This window comes from Pseudorca crassidens, chromosome 1 (assembly GCF_039906515.1).
Source record: "Pseudorca crassidens isolate mPseCra1 chromosome 1, mPseCra1.hap1, whole genome shotgun sequence".
Classification (NCBI taxonomy): Eukaryota; Metazoa; Chordata; class Mammalia; order Artiodactyla; family Delphinidae; genus Pseudorca; species Pseudorca crassidens.
The window spans coordinates 101,691,862-101,712,498 of record NC_090296.1 but is presented as its reverse complement, the minus strand read 5'-3'; the positions used below and the strand labels follow the sequence as shown (position 1 = coordinate 101,712,498).

Below are 20,637 nucleotides of genomic sequence, written 5' to 3'. Positions count from 1 at the left end.
GTGTATATATATGAAAATTTCAAAACACCAGTTCTGAGCCTGTTAGAATGTCTACAAACATGAGCAGTTTTAGAAAAATTTAAGAAACATTTTGGAGCATTGAAAATAATTGAAAGTCCTAATTCTCACCCGTCAGATCACTAAGCCTGCCTTCCTTTAGTCCATTTCCATTGGTTATACTAGTTGTGCTAATTGTTAACGATAGAGAATTAGTGATTAGAGAATTAGCCAAGGCTTTTCCTTTGGTTTCTCTGAGATTTAGTGTGAAGATATCTGTAAGATTTGACCCTCAAAAATTACCTGCTTTCAACATTTTAGAGAATACACTATCAGATGGCAGAACTGGCTGTCAAATTGGAATGTAGGAAACAAATTCTCTTGAGATACTGATGATTGAGGCCCAGGAACATACATGAATATAATCATTTTAGTGGTGTGTGTGTGTGTGTGTGTGTGTGTGTGTGTGTGTTTTAACAACTCTTTATTAAAATGTCAGTGTGAATAAGTTAAATTCTGTTTTTAAAAAAACGTAGTAAAATAAAAGCTAAAAGAACTTCTTGTGCATTGCCTGATGTCCTGGCACCTTCAATCTGCCATTTGTTAGAGGGCTAATAATCTGAGGTCACTTGTCCTATAATACCTGAATTCTTCAGAGTTGGTCATACTTTAACATAGATCTCAAGTTGATCTGCAACTGAGATCTTATTAATTAGTTAAATAACTACACTTTAACCACTCTTTCATTTTGCTTATGTATTCATTGAGCATCTCCTATACGCCAGGCACTGTCCTAGGCACTGGTCATAGAATGATGGATGTGTTAGACCTGGCTCCTGCATGCCTAGAGTTTATAATCTAATTAGAGACAATCGGCCATTAGAGTAGATTAAGAATTGCAGTAGGAACACATGAAGCTTATGAGAGGATTTCCCTCTGTGTCTGCTTCCCGCCTGAGTTGAAATTTAACTGAAATCAGGGACTAGAAAAAAGTTGGCAGATTTTCAGTTTCTCCATTGGAAAATACACAGTTTGTAACAGTGTACTCCTTAGTTAAGGTTTTTAACCCGTTTCCCTTCCCCCTTTGGTTTTCCAACTCATTCACAACTCTTCTTTTGCAGCTTTCAAAGTGTCAGGTTTAGTTTGGGTAGCCATGGCATATAGGAATCCCTATCAGATATAATAGATATTGAGGAAACAGTCCTGAGATAGGTAAGCACCTCATGTCTCAGTGGTGAAAGACAGGGTTCAGAGTGGTTGCATGAGCAGAGAAACAAAGAAAATTCTGTCAAGATTGCAGAATAGTAACCATGTAAACTGGGAAGTCCAGTTAGAATTCAAAGGAAAACAGAGATTGGAAATTAAACATCAAGATGTTTTACAGTAAGGACCAGAATCAGCATTCACAGGCTGGATAACCAATACAGAATGAGCTGTAAGAATGATCTTGATGCTAAGCCAACAAATACCTGAGGCTGAGTCTCCATCCATTATTCTTTCCTGAGCCAGAATTGGAATTGGACTAATTGGGGAGTAGAGTTTAGGTAGGCACCCTGGATGAGACTTGGAAATAAGTCCTCAGATTTTTAACATTTTATATACATAGGAGATCTTGATTTAAGGCCTCACGTTACCATTATATTGCTCTGTGTGTCTGAGCTGTCACTTTACTCTCTGAAGTCCAATTTCTTCATCTATAGATTAATGAAAATACATACTATTGAAGGTTCCTTTGAGTTCTTACTCCTGAATTCTATACAAAAGCCAAGACTCCCCCCACCTCGCCCCACTTTTTAACTTATCCCCTGTAGTTTTGCCCACAGAAGCTGCTTATTTTTCTTTGATGACAGAGGGACCAAGTTTGGTTTTAATTAACTCTAAGTGGTTTTGAATGCACAAAACAGAACATTGAAACATTTTATTTATAAGCAGATGTAATTGTACAGTTTTGCCAAGCATTATAAGGATAATGTTTTTAAGTGGGATATCCTCTTGCTCTTTCTGGAACTGCATGATCCAGACCTTTTCCATGATATCTAAATTGAGAAACCTTTAAACTTGGGAGACATAAGGAGAGAAAGGAATAGCTGTCCAAATTCTTTTAATACCAGGAATCCTTGAAGATATGTCTATCTGAGGAGATTTCTAGAATCTATGCCCTGAGTTGGTAGGGTAACCTCTACCCTAAAAATGAGTCTTTTTTGTGTGAAATGAAAAATAAGAATGAACTTTCATAATTGAGAATTATTAAGAACTATTGGTAGTGGAAAGTGGGCTCCTACAGATGGTTCTCTACTTACTGATACTGTTTGTGACCTTGGGCAAATGATTTTACAAATTTAGTTTTTTCATCTGTAAAATGAGAGAAAAACCTATACCTTCGCATTTATTTTTGTTTTATTTCATTTTGTAAAATAAATTTATTTATTTATTTATTTATTTATGGCTGTGTTGGGTCTTCCTTGCAGTGTGCAGGCTTTTCATTGTGGTGGCTTCTCTTGTTGTGGAGCATGGCCTCTAGGCGTGTGGGCTTCAGTAGTTGTGGCTTGCAGGCTCAGTTGATCCGCAGCAAGTGGGGTCTTCCTGGACCAGGGCTCGAACCCGTGTCCCCTGCATTGGCAGGAGGATTCTTAACCACTGCACCATCAGGGAAGTCCCTATTTTATTTTAAATTTAAGAAACGTTAGATGGAAAATAAAAGAAAAAAGAAACAGTATGGTGCTCACTATGTGCCAGGCAATATTCTAAATATTTTACAAATAACAACCTATTAACTACCCTCTGAAGGTCAATACTACTATTATTGCCATTTAATAGATTTTTTAAAAACTAAGGCAAAGAGAGATTGTATCGCTATAACTTGTACAAAGCCAAACAACTAGCAAGTAACAGAACTGTTTGCCTGACCTCAGAGTTCATGTTCTTAACTATTACTTTATGCTACATCATGAGAATTAAGATGAGGAAGCACTTGATAAAACACTCCACAACTCAAGATGATAATGATCATCTTTGTTTAACTGAATGTTTGTATTACGTGACAATTAAAATTTATAGCCAATTTTCAAAGAGCTAGATTATTATAAAAACATACACATGACTTTGTTTTTCAGATAGAACCTCAGAATATTCATTGTTTTAATCATAATTTTGAATTTTGGTGGTTACTGTAGATGTACAGCAGAAATACTTGGTTGAATTTAAACCACACACGTCTAGAAAGCTTTTAAAGTCAGTCCATGATAAGTTTGTTTACAGATCACTTGCCTTTTTCATAATAGAGTGCTGAGGATTTTTTTAAATTCAGTTTAAGCTTTGTTGTTGGCTAACAAAAACAGAGAATATTTTTGTGTTTGAAGGTACTCTTCTGACAGTGGAAATATTTATGTGTCACTAGTATTAATAAAATAATAGTACAGATATAAAGTTGCTTTCATTTATAGCCACAGCCACTATTTTTTGCACTTGTCATTAAAGTCAGCTTTGTCTTTTATTCTCTGCTTAAAGACTTCTCATGGTGTATAAGTCAAGTTGCACTAGGAATGAAGAAACCTGGATTTCTCCAGTATGCATACTGCATACAACTTTAAGCAAGAAAGTTAATGTCTTTTTACCTTACTCTCTTCATCTGGAAGTAAGGTAGATTAGGCCACATGATTTCTAAGGTCCTTTACAATTCTCACTTAAAACAGAAACACTCAACACATACCTATGAGATTGGAACATATAAATGAGAAACCAAAAATATTTCAATGTATGTAGAACTTAACCCATTAGGAGATAAACATCTATGAAATATTAAGAATATTTTTATAAAGAAATGGATGGGTTAGTGTAACTCTGGAAGTGCCTGCAGTTGGGAGAGGGTTGGCTAAAGTTAGCAGTACAGAAAGAAAAAGCAGTGGTACAGGGTGAGAAATGAGTAGAGCGTGGTATAGACAGCAGTTTGGGTAGAACACAGAGAGCAGTAAAAGATGAGATTAAGAACCAGAGGTGGGTGGAGTCTTAAGCAGGGTCACCTCAGTGTATAACTTCAAGAGGCAGTGTTCACATCAGAATCTGGCAATGCCCAGCCAGAGTAGCTACCTCTGTACAGTGGCGCTGGCCCTAATGTCAGGCTTAATAGTTCACACTGGGTTTAATAGGAAGTTAGGGAGCCAGTAAAACAAACAAACAACAAACAGAAAAACTTTGAGGAATGTGATGGAATGGCATTAATCTTCTTTCGGGAAGATTAATCTGCATCAGGGTGCAAGATGAATAAAAAAGGGCCTAGAGTCCTAGACCATAGCTAGGAGACTGGTGTAGTAATTTATGTGTAAAGTAATAGGAATCTAACTTGGTAACTGTTTTGAGGTTAAAAAGGAAGGTTTAATTTCAAGAGAAATTTGAAGAACAAGTTAGTGACTTGTTCAGTCACTGGATTTTAGGACCATAAAGAGGGAGAATCTCCTGCCCCTGTACCATAGACTTAGAAGGGAACTTCTCTTATTCCCTTTTGGGATTTGGCGACAATTTTGTATGAGTGATGATTTTGCATGTGTAATACTTATATTGTGATACATGAATTGCCATTGTGTTAAGAGAGGACTAGGAAAGTAGGCTTTTGTATTTATCATCTGTACCCTTCAGAATAATTGACAATGTACGTCACATCTAATCTTCCATCATCACCACCTACTGAGATCGCTATTGTCAAAGTCACCAATGACTTCCTTATTGTCAAATACAGTGGTCATTTCTTTGTTTATATTTTATTAAACCTCACTAGTGTTTAAGACCATTGGCCATGCCCTCCATGAAACATTTTTTTTCTCGCAGCTTCTATGATACCATACTTGACATATACCAGCTCCTTTTGCTGGTTCATCATCTTCTAACAGATCTCTACTTCTTAGAGTGCCTCTGGCCTTTGTCATGAATACCCTCTACATGCTTCTAGGTAACTCTTCACTCTAAATACTATCCAAATGCCAATGATTCCCAAAACTATATCCCCAACCCTGGAAAACAACAACCTCCTAACTAGTATACCTACTCTGATTCTTTTTCCCCTATTCTGTTATCAACATAGCAGTCAGAGCGATCATTTAAAAAAGTAAATCAGATCGTGTCACTTCTCTAGTTAAAACCCTCCAGTGACTTCCCATTGCATTTAGGATAAAATCTGAACTCCTTGCCCTAGCTTCAAAATCCTGTGTGATGTAGTCCCTGCCCACCATTCTAAACTATAGTTCTTACCACTTTCCCTCTCTGCTACTGCCATTCCAGCCTTACTCACCTTTTAGTTCCTGGGACATTACTCCTTTATTGTCACCTTAGACCCTCTGCTCAGAATGCTCTTTCCTCTGATTTTTGAATTGCTTGTTCCTTGTTCAGACCTTGGCTTAATTAAATGTTATCTGCTCAGAAAAGCCATCCCTCAACAGTTAGTATAAAGCATTTACATGATTATTCTCAATTTTTGCAGTTATAGCATGGCACTTAGCACCATCTTCATACCTACATACTGGTAATATCAACTGAGAGTCCAATTCTCTGAGCATAACCTCTTCTACTAATTCTTAACACCCTTTCTCAGATTCATCCATATGTTTCTCATATTATCCGTTTGAGGTGCTAGTTCTTACCTAATTATTTTTAAAAGATTATTTATAAAGAGAAAAAAAGAAAGCAAAGCAAAGCAGAAAAGTGTTTCAAACTGCTAAGTTCTAATTTTTCAACACCAGAACCAGTGTGCTGTTACTTACGTGTGTCTTCACAAATTCCTCTACTGAGTAACCAGACTATGATCTCCTTAGCAGGGGTTTTACAAAACAATAACTCTAATTAAAATATATGACACTATGTAATTCTTTTATTTACATATTATTTTTCAGTTAATAGGCTTTATCATTTATCTAATGCCAGTCAGAGAATAGTAATTTATTTAAAATTTAGTTTATGTGTTTGTGTGTTTGCTTTATAGGACTGATAATATTTTGTTGCATGTATATCTTTCTATGCATGTGTAATTCCACAAACACATGATCATAACATTCTTTTGAGAGTTGTGTTTCACTTATGATGTAGATAATCTTTCCTTGTCAAAAGTAGATCTATATCATTATTTTAGATAAAACTGTACCACAGTATATTTAACCAGTCCCTTTTTGTTGGACATTTAGATTGATTACAATTATTTTTGACTGGTATAAACATTTTAATAAATATCCTTCAACATTCATCTCTGTGTACTTGTTCTATTATTTCATTGGAATAAATTCATGGAATAATTTTTATTCGTATTATTAGATTGTCCATCATAAGTTTGAAAGGACATTATTTTTAGAGAAACTTTCTTTTTGGCAATCCCCCAGGGGTTCTCATGCTTCTCTTGCCATTTTATTCCATATATGAGGGGGGTGCAATCTACTACCTTGGCAGGCTTTAGAAGTACATTGAACAGTATATACAGCAGCCCAATGGTAGGAAGGACCTTCTTCTGTTTCCTTGAGACAGAGCTTTGAAGTATCCTAGGTTTTTGTTTTAAATCAAGGATCCAGAGGCACCACCATTAAGTGTTTATGATGAGTTCTGATTGAGAGGGGCTCCTGGTTAGGGCCTCCCAAGAAGGAAGTGGTGGTTCTGGTCTCTCCCCTAGGTTTTTTATGAAGTACTTCTGAAGAACAGAGATTCATAGACTCTTAAGGTTGAAAGAACCACTGCAAGTCTAATTCAGTTTCCACTTGACAGCTAAATCCCTTCAACCACACCCCTGGCAATTGTTTATCAGTCTGTTTGTGCCTTGGTGATGAAGAATTTACTTCCCAAGTTAGTCTGTTTCACCTATGGGTCATTCTGATTATTTAAGGTTTTCCCAGTGGCCAAATTATTAACCTCTTTTGTTGGAGAGAACAGATGAAGAACTTTAAGATGGCTGAACTCCGGAGCCAGAAGAGTGTGCCACAAAAAAGGAGCTAGTCTGGTCATGGCTTCTAGTCCGACTGTGGTGTAAATACTATCCTCATTGAGGTTTTGGGGGCAGAGGGACTATGATTTGATTGATTAATTCCCACTGTCAATTGTCATTGATAGCCTGTGACAATTTATAACATCCTTTCTGTTCTTTTCAAAGTTATATTTTACATCAAATAATTTATCTCTTTTAAAATGTATAGCTAGTAGGTAAGCCTTAGCAGCCCGTATTTGTCTAGATTTGCAGCACTTTTTGTTTTTGTAAAGAGTAAATTGTTTTCAGAGACCCAAAAATTATACCTTATTTCTTGAGTAAGCTATGTCCTCAAAGTATCGTCGGATCTAATGAATTTTCTTTAGTATGACATAAAATTTCCCGGTTCCTTAGTCATATTCTTTATTACAGTAAACTCTGCGCTATGGCAGAGGTTTTAGAGATTGAAATTATCAAAATTTTAATAATGCAACTTTTCTAATGACTACTGTGATTTAGTATTCTCATTTATTAAAATTCAGACACTCATAAATTTTTCCTGACAAGTTCCTAAAGGTTGTCATCACGTAACGGTTCTTTAAAATTTTTATTGGAGTATAGTTGCTTTACAGTGTATAACAGTTTAATTTTTATCACTTTAAACTTGGTAATTTCTAGTATATGAGTAAGCCATTTCCTGATAGGGTTGTTTTTTATTTTTTTACAGTAGCTCCTTGTTAATTATCTATTTTAAATATAACAGTGTGTACATGTCAATTCCAAACTCCCAATCTATCCCCCTCCCCACCCTTCCCCCCAGTAACTATAAATTCATTCCCCCTTCCCACCCTTCCCCCAGGTAACCATAAATTCATTCTCTAAGTCTGTTTCTGTTTTGTAAGTAAGTTCATTTGTATCATTTTTTTTCTTAGATTCCGCATATAAGTGATATCATATGATATTTGTCTTTCTCTCTCTGACTTAACTTCACTTAGTATGATATCTCCAGGTCCATCCATGTTGCTGCAGGTGGCATTATTTCTTTCTTTTTAATGGCTCAGTAATATTCCATGGTATTATATATGTACCACGTCTTCTTTATCCATTCATCTGTCAATGGATATCCTGCTAGGGTTTTGGAGATAAATTATAATTTAAAAAAAATACTGCCAAATATATATGAGACATTACTTAGGCTGTGAACCATCCTTGGTACTCACATGGAGTAACTGACATCTTGACATCATTCAGCTTTCCATAGTGTAAGAGCCACTGCTCTGCCACAATTCTTAGCTCTGCAGGATTACCCCACAGTCCGAGAGAGGGAAAAGGATGAGCCCAGAGAAATCTCCCGGGAGCTAAAATCATCCCATGTAGCCAGCCCATGGCAAGCCTGAGCTAGCCTTGAAAACCCACAGAACCATCAGAGAAAGGTCTGAATGGATTTGTTTTTATGTCTTTTGCTTCCCTCTGAAGGACACCATGGTTTAACTCAGTGAGTCCCAGGAGACCACAGGAGACCCTTGGCTTATGACCTAATTGGTTCCTGGAGGAAAGTTGAAAGTTGAGACCTCTTTTTTTCCCCCAGTTTGGCACATTATTATAAATTATGGTCCTTTTCCTGGAAACAAATCCTGTACCACAATATTCCAAAATATATTGTTAAAATATATGTTGAATACATATTATTTATATTTTTACAAATGTCTATTAAAGTATATAAAGGCAAAATTTGTAGCCACAGTGAAAGGAAGCATGTGTGGGGTAGTTAGGGACTCAGATTCTAGAACCAGACTTGTGTAGGTTCAAATTTCAACTTTGCAACTTCCTAGCTGGGTGATCTTGGGCAAGTTATTTAACCTCTCTATGCTTCGGTTATCTATAAAAATGGTGGTAATAGTCCCTTCTAGAGGTGCTTTGAGGAGTAAATGAGTTAATGTATAGAAAGTAGTGAGAACTGGCAATGCCTAACAACATTACTAAGTGCTGGCTGTTATTTTATATATTGCAAATGGTCATTTTAGGGACTGAATGGTCTTAAAATACCAGCTCAATCAAGTTGGCTCTCAAGACTCCTTCTTTTCCTGGTAAGGCCTTCCTGAGGCTAGAAATAGGCACTCGTCGTCATACTCTTCAAGGCTATTCACAATCAGGCTCCAGTCCTGCCTTTTCTACACTGTTTTTGTACAAATGCTCCGCTCAAGTTGCACTTTCTCTCTCATGGTTCAGCTTAACATCTACCTCTTTGGCAAAATTTTACCACTGTTATCTGAACTTCTTTGGAATTTATTATATGCTTCAGTGTTGTATTGTTTTAAAAAATCGTCCCTGAATCAAATCCTCTGAAACTATTAGCTATGTGCAGTACAACTTTGTGTCCCCTTGTCACCTACTACAGTGTGCTAGGCACTTAAAATATGTGTTGCTTAGCTGGCAGAGATAAGAGAAAGCAACCTTTTCAAGTTTGCACTATAAATTGAATTTCGTGTGTGCATGTACACATGCATGCATGTTCAACCTGCATAGCAGGTTAACAGTTTTAAAGACTAACCGTGCTTTTAAAATTGGAGGACTTGTGAAAAAAATTTAATTTAATATATCTAAGTGAAACATCTGCAGGTTAGATTGTTTGGAACTGCCTAGTAACCAAAAAATATCACACTTCATATATTACAATACAGGCCTGCATCTCCTGTTGGATAATTATAAAATTTCTTCCTCTGAAACTACTACCACTGCATAGCAAGGAAAGAGAAGGACCCTGTGGCTGTGAGTGTCCACATCACAGAATTAGGGCTCTAAGAACAAGGAACTAGTTAAGGAAGGGAGAGGGAGAGAAAGGGAGAAACATACATTTGTATCTGCCTCTTTTTCTAATATTTAATAACAGTAATAAAACGTCTTAGCTGAAAATATTTATATGACCTAATAAGACATTTTGACCTTTTGGCTATTGGCGAAGTTTTGTGTGTGAAAACTATTGTATTTGATGTCCAAAAATATCATTATCTAAAAGATTATAAATGTACTCCTAAATCTTAAACATTTTAATTGAAGTTTACATAAAAACAATTTTATGCCGTAATTTTAACCGGCTTTGTCTTAAATGAAATTTTGAATTATCCATCATCATCTGACTTCTGTACCTTGTGAATTAAGAGTTTATTGGGTTTTTTAAATAAGTTTGTTTATTTATTTATTTTGGCTGCGTTGGGTCTTCGTTTCTGCGTACGGGCTTTCTCTAGTTGCGGTGAGGGGGGGCTACTCTTCATTGCGGTGCTCGGGCTTCTCATTGCAGTGGCTTCTCTTATTGCAGAGCACGGGCTCTAGGAGCGTGGGCTTCAGTACTTGTGGCTCACGGTAGTTGTGGCACATGGGCTCTAGAGCACAGGCTCAGTAGTTGTGGCGCACGGGCTTCGTTGCTCCGTGGCATGTGGGATCTTCCCGCACCAAGGCTCGAACCCATGTCCCCTGCACTGACAGGCGGATTCTTAACCACTGCGCCACCAGGGAAGTACCAAGAGTTTATTGTATTTTAATTGCCTCACTTTTATTCTCTTTTCACTCTTTGTTAGTGAATATACTTGAATTTGGGCTATGGTATTAGTTATTTTAGACATAAAAAAATGAGTTCTTGTAAAGCAGTTATACTCCAATACAGATGTTAAAAAAAAAAAGAGTTCTTGTCAAGAATACCTTAAAGCAAGGACCCATCTTTCTTTCTTTCTTTTTTTTGATACCAGATAGTCTGGATGAATATTTTGAATATGATGCAGAGGAGTTCTTGGTCTCTCTGGCCTTGTTAATAACAGAAGGAAGAACACCTGAATGTTCTGTTAAAGGTCGGACAGAAAGTTTCCATTGCCCTCCAGCACAGTCCTGTTACCCAGTAACTAGCAAACATGAATGTAGTGATAAGCTGGCCCAGGTGAGAACTGTGTTTTGAATGTTTTTTATCTTTTATATAAACCTGTTTAAATTCTGTCATTGACTTTGTTAAATCACAATTATAATGTTCACATTTAAGTATAAAATTGGTCACAACATAAAGAAAAGGTACTAATCCTGAACTGCAGCTAATAATTTTGGCTGTGAACAAGGCTCTAAAAGGCTTTTCCATCAGCAGGCAGGTGGGCAGCCAGTTTCATATCTGCCTCCACACACACCAGATTTAAGATTATCTTTGTTACTATGAATTAGCTTTTCTTTAGTTTTAGTCTCAGCCCCGGTTCATCAACTTTGTGTTCTTGTTTATTTAATAGATTGATGTTCATAATTATTTTCCCCACATTAATCACTTATATCCCTCCCCTTTTTAATGGGAGGATACTTTTTGCTATCATTAATGTTTTTGTAGAATACTGTTAAAAATATTTATTTTGATATGTAGCGTATAATTTGCTGTAAGGATTTTCCTCCCAGTTAGTCTCTTAACTGTAGTCCAAAATTTTAAACTTCTAAAAATGTTGTCTACTTTGAGTGTTTAATGAAAATGAGTTTTTAATATTTTGATCTTAGAATGAATCTTTCCTCTAATTAATGATGATGTAATTAACAAATGAGGCGAGGCTGGGCCATCTTGCGGCCTGTCAGACATTGGGCATGGCAGTTCTTTTTCCGCAAAATAGAGCAAAGATATCCTCCCCGGAGAAAATTTGCATCATAATTGTTGTTTGCTACTAATCCCCACACTCTAGAGCTCCTAGTGCTGATGCATTGTTTAATGAGGAAACCTAAATAGGCAGACAAGCCTGAGCTGAGCCCTGCAATAGGCAACTCATTTTCATACAGATGTCTGCTTTACAATTATATTTTTCAAATTTAAATATAAAATTGGGTGGGCTCTTGAGCCATTTTGCTTATCTCCATCTTCTCCAAGTGTCGCCAAGCCCGACGAACTAGGTCTGAGGTCGCATTATTGTGGAAGAATAACCTTCCAATCATGGTGGAAGTGATGCTACTACCAGATTGCTGCTACAGTGACGATGGGCCCACCACAGAAGGGATTGATCTAAATGATCCTGCAATTAAGCAAGATGCGTTATTATTAGAAAGATGGATATTGGAGCCAGTTCCTCGACAGTAAGTTGAACTGAGTTTGAAGTTGTCCTTTGTAAATCAGGTTTTCCATTACTTTCTATAAATTATTTTAATAATATATCATATCTTTGAGTCCCTCTATTTATGTAGTAAAATTTACATATTTAGTACTTATGTGACTTCAAATGACACTGGTAAATGCACTCTTATACTCTTGAAAGCACATGTCCTGAGTGATATGTTTATTTCAGCTTTTATCTTTCTAAAATTTAGCCATTTTGTACTTGTTGACATTTAGATGATGCTTTTTTACTTCCCTTAGGAGTGGCGATCGATTTATTGAAGAGAAGACTCTCCTATTGGCTGTCCGCTCATTTGTGTTTTTTTCTCAATTAAGTGCTTGGCTGAGTGTTTCTCATGGTGCTATTCCACGAAATATTATTTACAGGTATGTCTAGGGCAGAAAAAGGACAATGTGTATTCAGCTACAGTGGTTAGCTACTGAATGACATTTTACCTTTTAGGCAGTTTATATCCTTCATTTCTAAATATAAGTGGACAAAATTTACTGAAATTAAAAATTAAAAACTTTACTTGTTTTTCAAAACAAGTTGGAGAAATTTAGATATGACTCAATATGCATTTTGCTTCTTGGGTTAAATCTGGTGTAGAATAGTTTTCAGAGAACTTTTTAGCTTACTTTACAGAACTAACAATGAGAATGTACCACCATTATAAATAAAGTGGAAAAACTTTCTGGGTTGCTGAATTTCCATAATGGTAGACTTAATTTTTAGATCCTGAAAATTATAAACACACAGGCTGCTGAACAACTGTCTTAACTGTCTCTTTAGGCAGGTGGCCGTGAGATAGAGAGTATCTCTTAATCACCATGCGCAACAGAATTAGCTGAATCCATTTATTTAGTAGTAAATGGAAAGTCCTTTTTTCTGTTTTGACAACTAATTTTAAATTATAGTATTTTTGAGCTTTAATGCTTTAATAGAATAGTGCTCTTAAAAAGAAGATGGTCTCTATTCCAGGTATAATCTATTTATGTTGGTTTTGTTAGAATGACATGCATGGTAAAGTAGGTTAAAATAAAATCTCTATAGTAATTAATGCAAACAAAGGTAAGTATATGACTGTAACATTTTTTAATAACATATAATAATGATATGTTTTATAATCCATTGATTCCATTTTTTTCTGTGTGATTCTAGAATCAGTGCTGCTGATGTAGACCTACAGTGGAATTTTTCACAAACTCCAATTGAACATGTGTTTCCTGTTCCCAATGTGTCTCACAATGTGGCCTTGAAAGTCAGTGTTCAGTCCTTGCCCAGACAATCTAATTATCCAGTTTTGACCTGTAGTATTCACACTAATATTGGCCTTTTTGAGAAAAGAGTTCAAGACCATGAACTTAAAACCCATCAGCACCGAAATTCTACTGAAGCAGAGCAATGTGGTACAAACAGTTCACAGCGTCTGTGTAGCAAACAAACTTGGACCATGGCACCCGAAAGCATAATATTACATGCAAAAAATGGCACAACTCCAGAATATACTGCAGCTGTCAAAAATGTCAAACTATATCCGGGCACTAGTGGTAAATCTGACTATGGAACATCTCAAGGCAATATTCTGGGCTTCAGTGGTATAGGAGATAAAAAGTCACATGAAACATCAGTGAGAACTTTAAAATCGTTTTCAGTGATTGATTCTAGTGAATCTAGCCGCCAGAGTTCCTGGCAGTCAGTTGGTGAGACTAATCCTTTAATAGGCTCTTTAATTCAGGAGCGACAAGAAGTTATTGCAAGAATAGCTCAGCATTTGATTCATTGTGATCCAAACACTTCACATGTTTCTGGACATCCACTTAATACACAAGAATCTAGTTCACTTAATTCAAAGCTTTTCCGGGTTTCACAAGAAAATGAAAATGTGAGAAAATGTAAAGAAACGTTCTCCATTTCTTTTGGTAATCCAGCGCTCACCTCCTCAGAAGACACCAATGAAGGGAAAATTCGAGTAAAACCAGAAACTCCTCGAAGTGACACTTGCATTTCTAATGGTCTTCATTCTGATCAGTCTGTTGGTGAGATTAATCCTTTGATAAGCTCTTTACTCCAGGAGCGGCAAGATGTCATTGCAAGGATTGCTCAGCACTTGGAGCACATCGATCCAACAGCACCTCACATGCCCCGGCAATCATTCAACATTCAGGACTCCAGTTCAGTTCCTTCTAAAGTGTTTAGGAGTTCCTATGAAGACAGAAATTTGTTGAAGAAAAACAAGGATGACACCTCTGTTTCCATTTCTGATACAAAATTTTCCGTGTTAGATAACATCAGTGAAGGGAAACACTTAACACCTAATAAACATTTTAGTTCTTTTAAATGCAATAGTAATGTCAAGCCTTCTTTGAAACCTCAAACAAGAAGGAATCTGCATCGGAACAATCCTAGTGAAATCCAAAGTACATTTCAAGAGACACAGAACAAAGCCACTGGTTTAATGAATCCTTCAAATATGTCTCTTTGCAAAGAAGATAACTTAGATTTCACAATCAGATTGGAAAACACACTTTCTGAGTGTCAATTTAAGGAACAAGAAATTGACAATGAAATCAATAAACAGTATTCAAAATGTAACAGTATTGACAAACAGATTTGCACAAATAAGTATAAGGACAAAATAATAATAAATGAAAATTATAATCCAGAATCTTTTAACAATCACCAGTTTGATCATTCAAAAAAAAATGACTCGAAAATAAATGTTACTGTGTTGGAAATGTCTGGATATTTGAACAAACATGCAAATGAGTGCTCAGATAAAGACTCAAAAAAGCCTAAGTCATGCGAACAAAATACTCAACTTAATAGTATAGAAAATTACCTCAATAAAGATAGTGAAGGTTTCAAATGCAAAAAGCCAAACCAATTAAACAATGAACAGGATAAGAAAGAAGATCCGGTTGATGAAAAATCTCAAAACTGTTCTCAGAGGAAGAATATAAAAGACTGTTTGTTTACGTGTGAACGCCTGAAAAATAAAGAGGTATTGGTAGGTAATATCTAACATTTCAAATATAATCCTCAAACATTTGTTATGGTTTGAACTTTGTTTACAGGAGATCTAGTTAGGCCCAAGATGCCCATTATCTATAGAACTCACTGTCTGATATAATAAACATCCTTGTAAATAACCCGCCCACTTCGGAGCAAATGCTAGGTAAATTCTTCCTGTTGCCTTTTTTTGTTTATTTTAATACTGTGAACAGTTGCTGGAGAGTAAATAAGAGTCAGAAATGAAACTTGTATCATTAGCTTAAGGTATTGTTTGATAGCAGCTCTGGCCTAGTACAAGCAGTGTGCCCATTGTGTTATGCCTAGGAATACCTACAGTGAAATCACTGGGCTGTTGGTCAGAATACCCAAGTTTCAGTCCTGACAATTTGGTCCTTGAGTGAAGCTGAATAAATCACGTAACTTGTAAAACCCTCAGTCTCCTCGATTTTAAAATAAGAACGATGAATATCTTTTGCTTATAGTTGTGGTGATAATCAAATTATAGATCTTTAAACATTTTGTAAGCTTTTAATGCACTACCTAAATCAAAGATATTTAAGTTAGTTCCATTTTATTTGTCTACCAAATCACTGCTTAACTTTAGAAAATTATTACTAGGCTTAAATTTCCTTTATTTTTCCAAGAAGTATCACAAATTTATATCTCAGTTATATGGAAAACTACTTAACTGCCTCGATCCAAATCTGAATGACCTTGATTCATCTTCTTTATCATACAAATTAGTTTTGCCGGACATTAGAGTCTTAAAAGTATGCCATGTTTCCAATTAATATTTTTCAACAGACGATCTCTTTCTAACACATGGGTTTAATCAAATGACAGTTTCCAATTTCCTAAAACTATAATTGTCACAAAAACCTACCCTGGCCTTAAGAATACTAGCTTTTCACGATCCTTTCTGGTACCTAATAGGGAGACTTACTTTGACCATGGTATTTTTCAAGCCACTAAGATTTGTTTTTTCATACACTTACTTTAAATATAATTATATAGCATTTACTGGGTGCCCAGGCACTCTTCTGAATGTTTTATACATGCTGGCTTACTAAATCCTTTCACTACGCTCTGAGGTTAGGCGCTATTACTAACTCCAGTTTACAAATGAGAACTCTAGGCCCAGAGAGGTTAAGTAACTTGCCCAAGGTCATAAAGCTAGTAAATGGTAGAGCCAGGACCCCAATTATTCTTCTCTGATTTTTATTCATGTGTTTTTATGCATTTTTTATTTCTGGGTATAAATTTGCCATTTTAAATTCTTAAGAATTAGTCTATTTCTTATATCACTTCAAAAACATGATACTGTGACTGTGTTAAGTATATTTTAAAATTCACATTTAAATTTTTGTATCATGCTGTACCAAATTATATTTTCTGAGAATGGCTCTTGCTACTGACATAGTTTTATATTTTAGAATATTTTACTAATTTTTTTCTGTGAGTTTTTTTTTCACAGATTAAAAGAATTGAATATTAGCTTACTAGATGATAGACTGAGTTGTTTTTTTTTTAAATAAACTTATTTATTTATTTGTTTTTATTTTTGGCTGTATTGGGTCTTCATTGCTGTGCGTGAGCTTTCCCTAGCTGTGGTGAGCGGGAGCTACTCTTGGTTGAGGTGCAAGGACTTCTTATTGCAGTGGCTTCTCTTGTTGCAGAGCATGGGCTCTAGGCGCACGGGCTTCAGTAGTTGTGGCTTGTGGGCTCTATAGCACAGGCTCAGTAGTTGTGCACGGGCTTAGTTGCTCCACAGCATGTGGGATCTTCCTGGGCCAGGGATTGAACCCCTTGTCCTCTGCATTGGCAGGCGGATTCTTAACCACTGCACCACCAGGGAAGCCCAGACTGAGTTTTGATAAATATGTTGATAAGGCAATTGTGTTTGGACATACTTTTTTTAGAATATTTGAGTTTATTCATCATCTTAGAAAAAACTCTTAAACACTGTTTTTTGATTAAAGTGTTTATATATGTGTGTATAGGTAGTTATATAGGTTGTTAGCTTTACCACCAAGGATGTAATATCTCAGTAGATGTTAAGAATAAATCTAGAAACAAAAAAATTTTAAATATTGCCATTAAAATCTAAATCTTTTCCTAGCAGAGAACTATACCACTTAAACACTCAAGTGTCTGGCAGAAACATAATTTTCATTCCTTGGATGGAACCTCAACCAGAGCCTTTCATCCTCGAACTGGATTGCCTCTTCTTTCCAGTCCTGTAAGTGTTTTTCTCTTATTTTATGATTAGACTTGCAAAACATGTAAAATGTTTGCAAATCACTTTATCCAAATTTTAATTGAAAAAATTTAAATACCTTCAAAATAAATTTCTAGTGGGAAAACGTTTTAATTTTTGATACATTTAATAGCTAAATGTTAATATGGAAAAAGGCAGAAAAAATGAATAAAAATGAATTTATTGTATTAGGATTATAAAATTTCTCTGAAATTCTTTTGTCCAGCATATTAATTCTCACTAATGTAAAGAAAATACTTAGTGTAAAGTGGATTTTCTCTAAATAGATTTGTATCATAGTACTGTGGCTGGTTGACACCACCAGCTGAATCATCTGGGAATCAAATTTGTGGCTGTCTTTGACTTGCGACCTGTACAGTTAATCGTCTTATTTTGAGACGTTTCCCCACTCTACATTTACTAATAAATTTATAGATCTGAGTGTGATGGTTAAGAACCTCGCTTTGGCATCACGCTGACTTCACCCTAGCTGTGTGACATTAGGTGAGGAATATTGTCTCTCTGAGCCTCAGTTTCCTCATCTGAAAAACGGGTGATAATGTCTACCTTAGTGTTGGGAAGATGATTAGTATCATTCCTGGTAAGCATTTGATAGTCGCTAAAGCTGCCATTTCAGTTAAACCAGAGGTAAGCAGTCAATATCCTAGTAAACTAAAAACATGTTTATTTTTGCTATTGACATAATTTTTGTTTTTATGTGAGTTTTTTTAAGTAAACTCAAAGCATGCAATATCTAGCATATTTTCAAAAATTAATTCTTGAATAAGAGATTTAGTTTTAAATTTGTAACTTGGACCTTAGGTGTTTATTTTAGGGAAGTTGAATTCTAAACAATTTAAAATAACCCCAAATATTTGACCTACGTATGAGGTGCTTTCAAAATGCCCAAGTGATGAGGAAAAAACTTACAGCATCATGCTGGTGTAAAAAGCACTACAGACTTCTGTTCAATGTGGTGGACTGAGTTAATACAAGAAGATCCTTCCTCCTTCCCAAACACAAAAATCCTGGACAAAATATCACACAACTTTTAAATACATAATATAGTGTAAGAGCAAGAAAGATAAATCTCCGAAACTAACTTGGGGCAAATTATGACCTTCTAGGATATCTAAATCTAATATAGTGCTAGGGTTTAATGCTCCTGCTGGATCAGGAGTCAGGTCTACACCGGTCGTAGCTGGGACCTAAAACCAAACTCCATAAAGCCAGAAACAGGTGAGGACTGCCATTCTAGAAATGGGAGAAGAGAAAAGAAATCACCTATTTACTTAAGGGGTGCAATAGGAGGGATAGAGTAGATGGGAAAAGAAGCCCCCAAAAGAATTTGGACCTAAGCCTAAGTCACCCATGGTTAGGGGGTTCTGAATTTGTGCTGTCTATGAGAAAACATGAAACTATCCCACATCTATTACCCATGGCACCAAGGATTTATTTTCATGGAAGATAACTCTTACTGAGGATGATCTCAGGGGAATTAAAATTACAAAGCACCTTAAAAGAATCAGCAAGAAGAAGTGGGAAAATTCATATTTAGGAATGCTGTTATCAGAGCAACTTGAAAGAGAATCAGAAATAATTCTTTTTAAAATGTTTCAAGACAGGGAGATCATCTTGGTGCTTTGTGTCCATCTAGAGGGGTGGGATAGGGAGGGTGGGAGGGAGGGAGATACAAGAGGGAGGAGATACGGGGTTATATGTTTATGTATAGCTGATTCAATTTGTTATACAGCAAAAACTAACACAGCATTGTAAAGCAATTACGCCAATAAAGATTTTAACATAAATAAATGAATGAATGAGTGAATGTATGTTCCAAGAGATAAATGAAGATAAAGACAGGGAACTGAGATAAGAGAACATGTGGGATTGGAAAAATAGAAATTAAAAATATGAAAAATATAATTGAAGTGTACACACACGTGCGCATACATATACACATGGATTAAATGGTGGACTGGAATCAGCTGAATAGAGATTTAGTCAATGGAGAGACACGTATTAAGAAAGCACCTAGAATAAAGTGCAGAAAGGAAGAGAAATGGTAAAATATGAAAGAGCCCTGGAGGATAAAATGAGATGTTCAGTATAAGCCTAGTAGAAATTCCAAAAGGAAGGCTAGATGACATGAGGAAAATGCAGTATTGGAAGAAATGAAAGTAGAAAACTTTCCTGAATTGAAGACATGAGAATTTGGATTGAAGATTTCACATTAAGTTCTAACTCCAAAATATAGAATGGTGCGCTTGTACAACTCTCAAAAATATTGAGGTTTTTTAGACTTTCAGTATCATCTGTTTCTTAGTCACAAATTAGACCAATCACTCAGATACTTATACATATTTAACATTAATTCTAGAGACAAATCCGTCTAACTTGTATGTTGTATGTGATTTTACCTTTAATTTACACTTGGGTCTTTCATTTTTAGATTATTTTTAGCTAGTTGGTGGTTTGTCTTAAATGTAATTTGTTATACAATAGTGGTTAAAAATCCACAGTAGTATTTTTCAAACCTATTCTCTGTGAAGCCCCAGCCAGGGTTCTTGGAAATGTGCAGTCGGGTAGGGATGGTTAAAAGAACAGTAGAATTGTCAGGACCCCAGACTCCCATCGCCATTTAATTCTTTTTTTCCCCCTTTTATTGTAAAGCTATTAATCATTTATTCCTACCCCCTCAATACAGAAGTATATAAAGTAAAAAAGTAAAAGTCTTATTATGTTATATGTTGGGATTACATGTAAGATTTGGTTTTAGAAAAAACTGGTTCTGGTTCTTAAAAAATCAAAACCGAGGGAATTCCATGGCGGTCCAGTGATCTAGACTCAGCGCTTTCACTGCTGTGGCCAGGGTTCAATCCCTGGTTGGGGAACTAAGATTCCGAAGTGCGGTTGGCCAAAAAAAGAAAAAAATAAAAACCTAGTAAAAGTGCTTTTATTAATCATCTTTTTTTCCAAACTAGTTAATAAAATGAGGACATAGGGACAATATGTAATAAAGAGCATGATTTTAATAAGCTGTTAGGAGAGAAGTTTTATTATTTTTTAAGATATGCTTAGCTTTCATTTGAAAATTGTTCTGTCAATTCAAGAAAAAACTTATAGTCTTCTGAAATTCTTTTGAAACCTAACAAGTGATTATTTTAACCTTAGGTTCCTCAAAGAAAGGCACAATCAGGTTGCTTTAATCTGGATTCTTCATTACTGCATCTGAAAAGCTTATCATCTAGAAGGTATTTATCTTAAAATTCATTAGTGTATATGAAATAATCTTGCACAAAATTCTAGCCTTTCACAGTAAATAATGTTGACTC

At 35.7% G+C, this 20,637-nt stretch overlaps 1 protein-coding gene across 11 annotated transcripts in view; it reads left to right on the top strand.

Annotated features, from left to right (window-relative positions):
* Positions 1–20,637, top strand: part of ATOSA (atos homolog A) — an 87,282-nt gene that overhangs the window by 51,684 nt on the left and 14,961 nt on the right. For 7 of the 11 annotated variants that reach the window (XR_010945697.1, XM_067747479.1, XM_067747470.1 and 4 more), the window contains 6 exons: positions 10,672–10,856; positions 11,808–12,010; positions 12,291–12,416; positions 13,192–15,040; positions 17,165–17,284; positions 20,477–20,556. Coding sequence is in view for 10 of the 11 variants with exons in the window: in XM_067747479.1 (XP_067603580.1) it covers positions 10,672–10,856; positions 11,808–12,010; positions 12,291–12,416; positions 13,192–15,040; positions 17,165–17,284; positions 20,477–20,556 (2,563 nt within the window). In the remaining variant the exon portion in view is untranslated. The remainder of the gene's footprint in view (positions 1–10,671; positions 10,857–11,807; positions 12,011–12,290; positions 12,417–13,191; positions 15,041–17,164; positions 17,285–20,476; positions 20,557–20,637) is intronic. The other 4 variants (XM_067747494.1, XM_067747421.1, XM_067747440.1 and 1 more) reach the window with 3 other exon arrangements.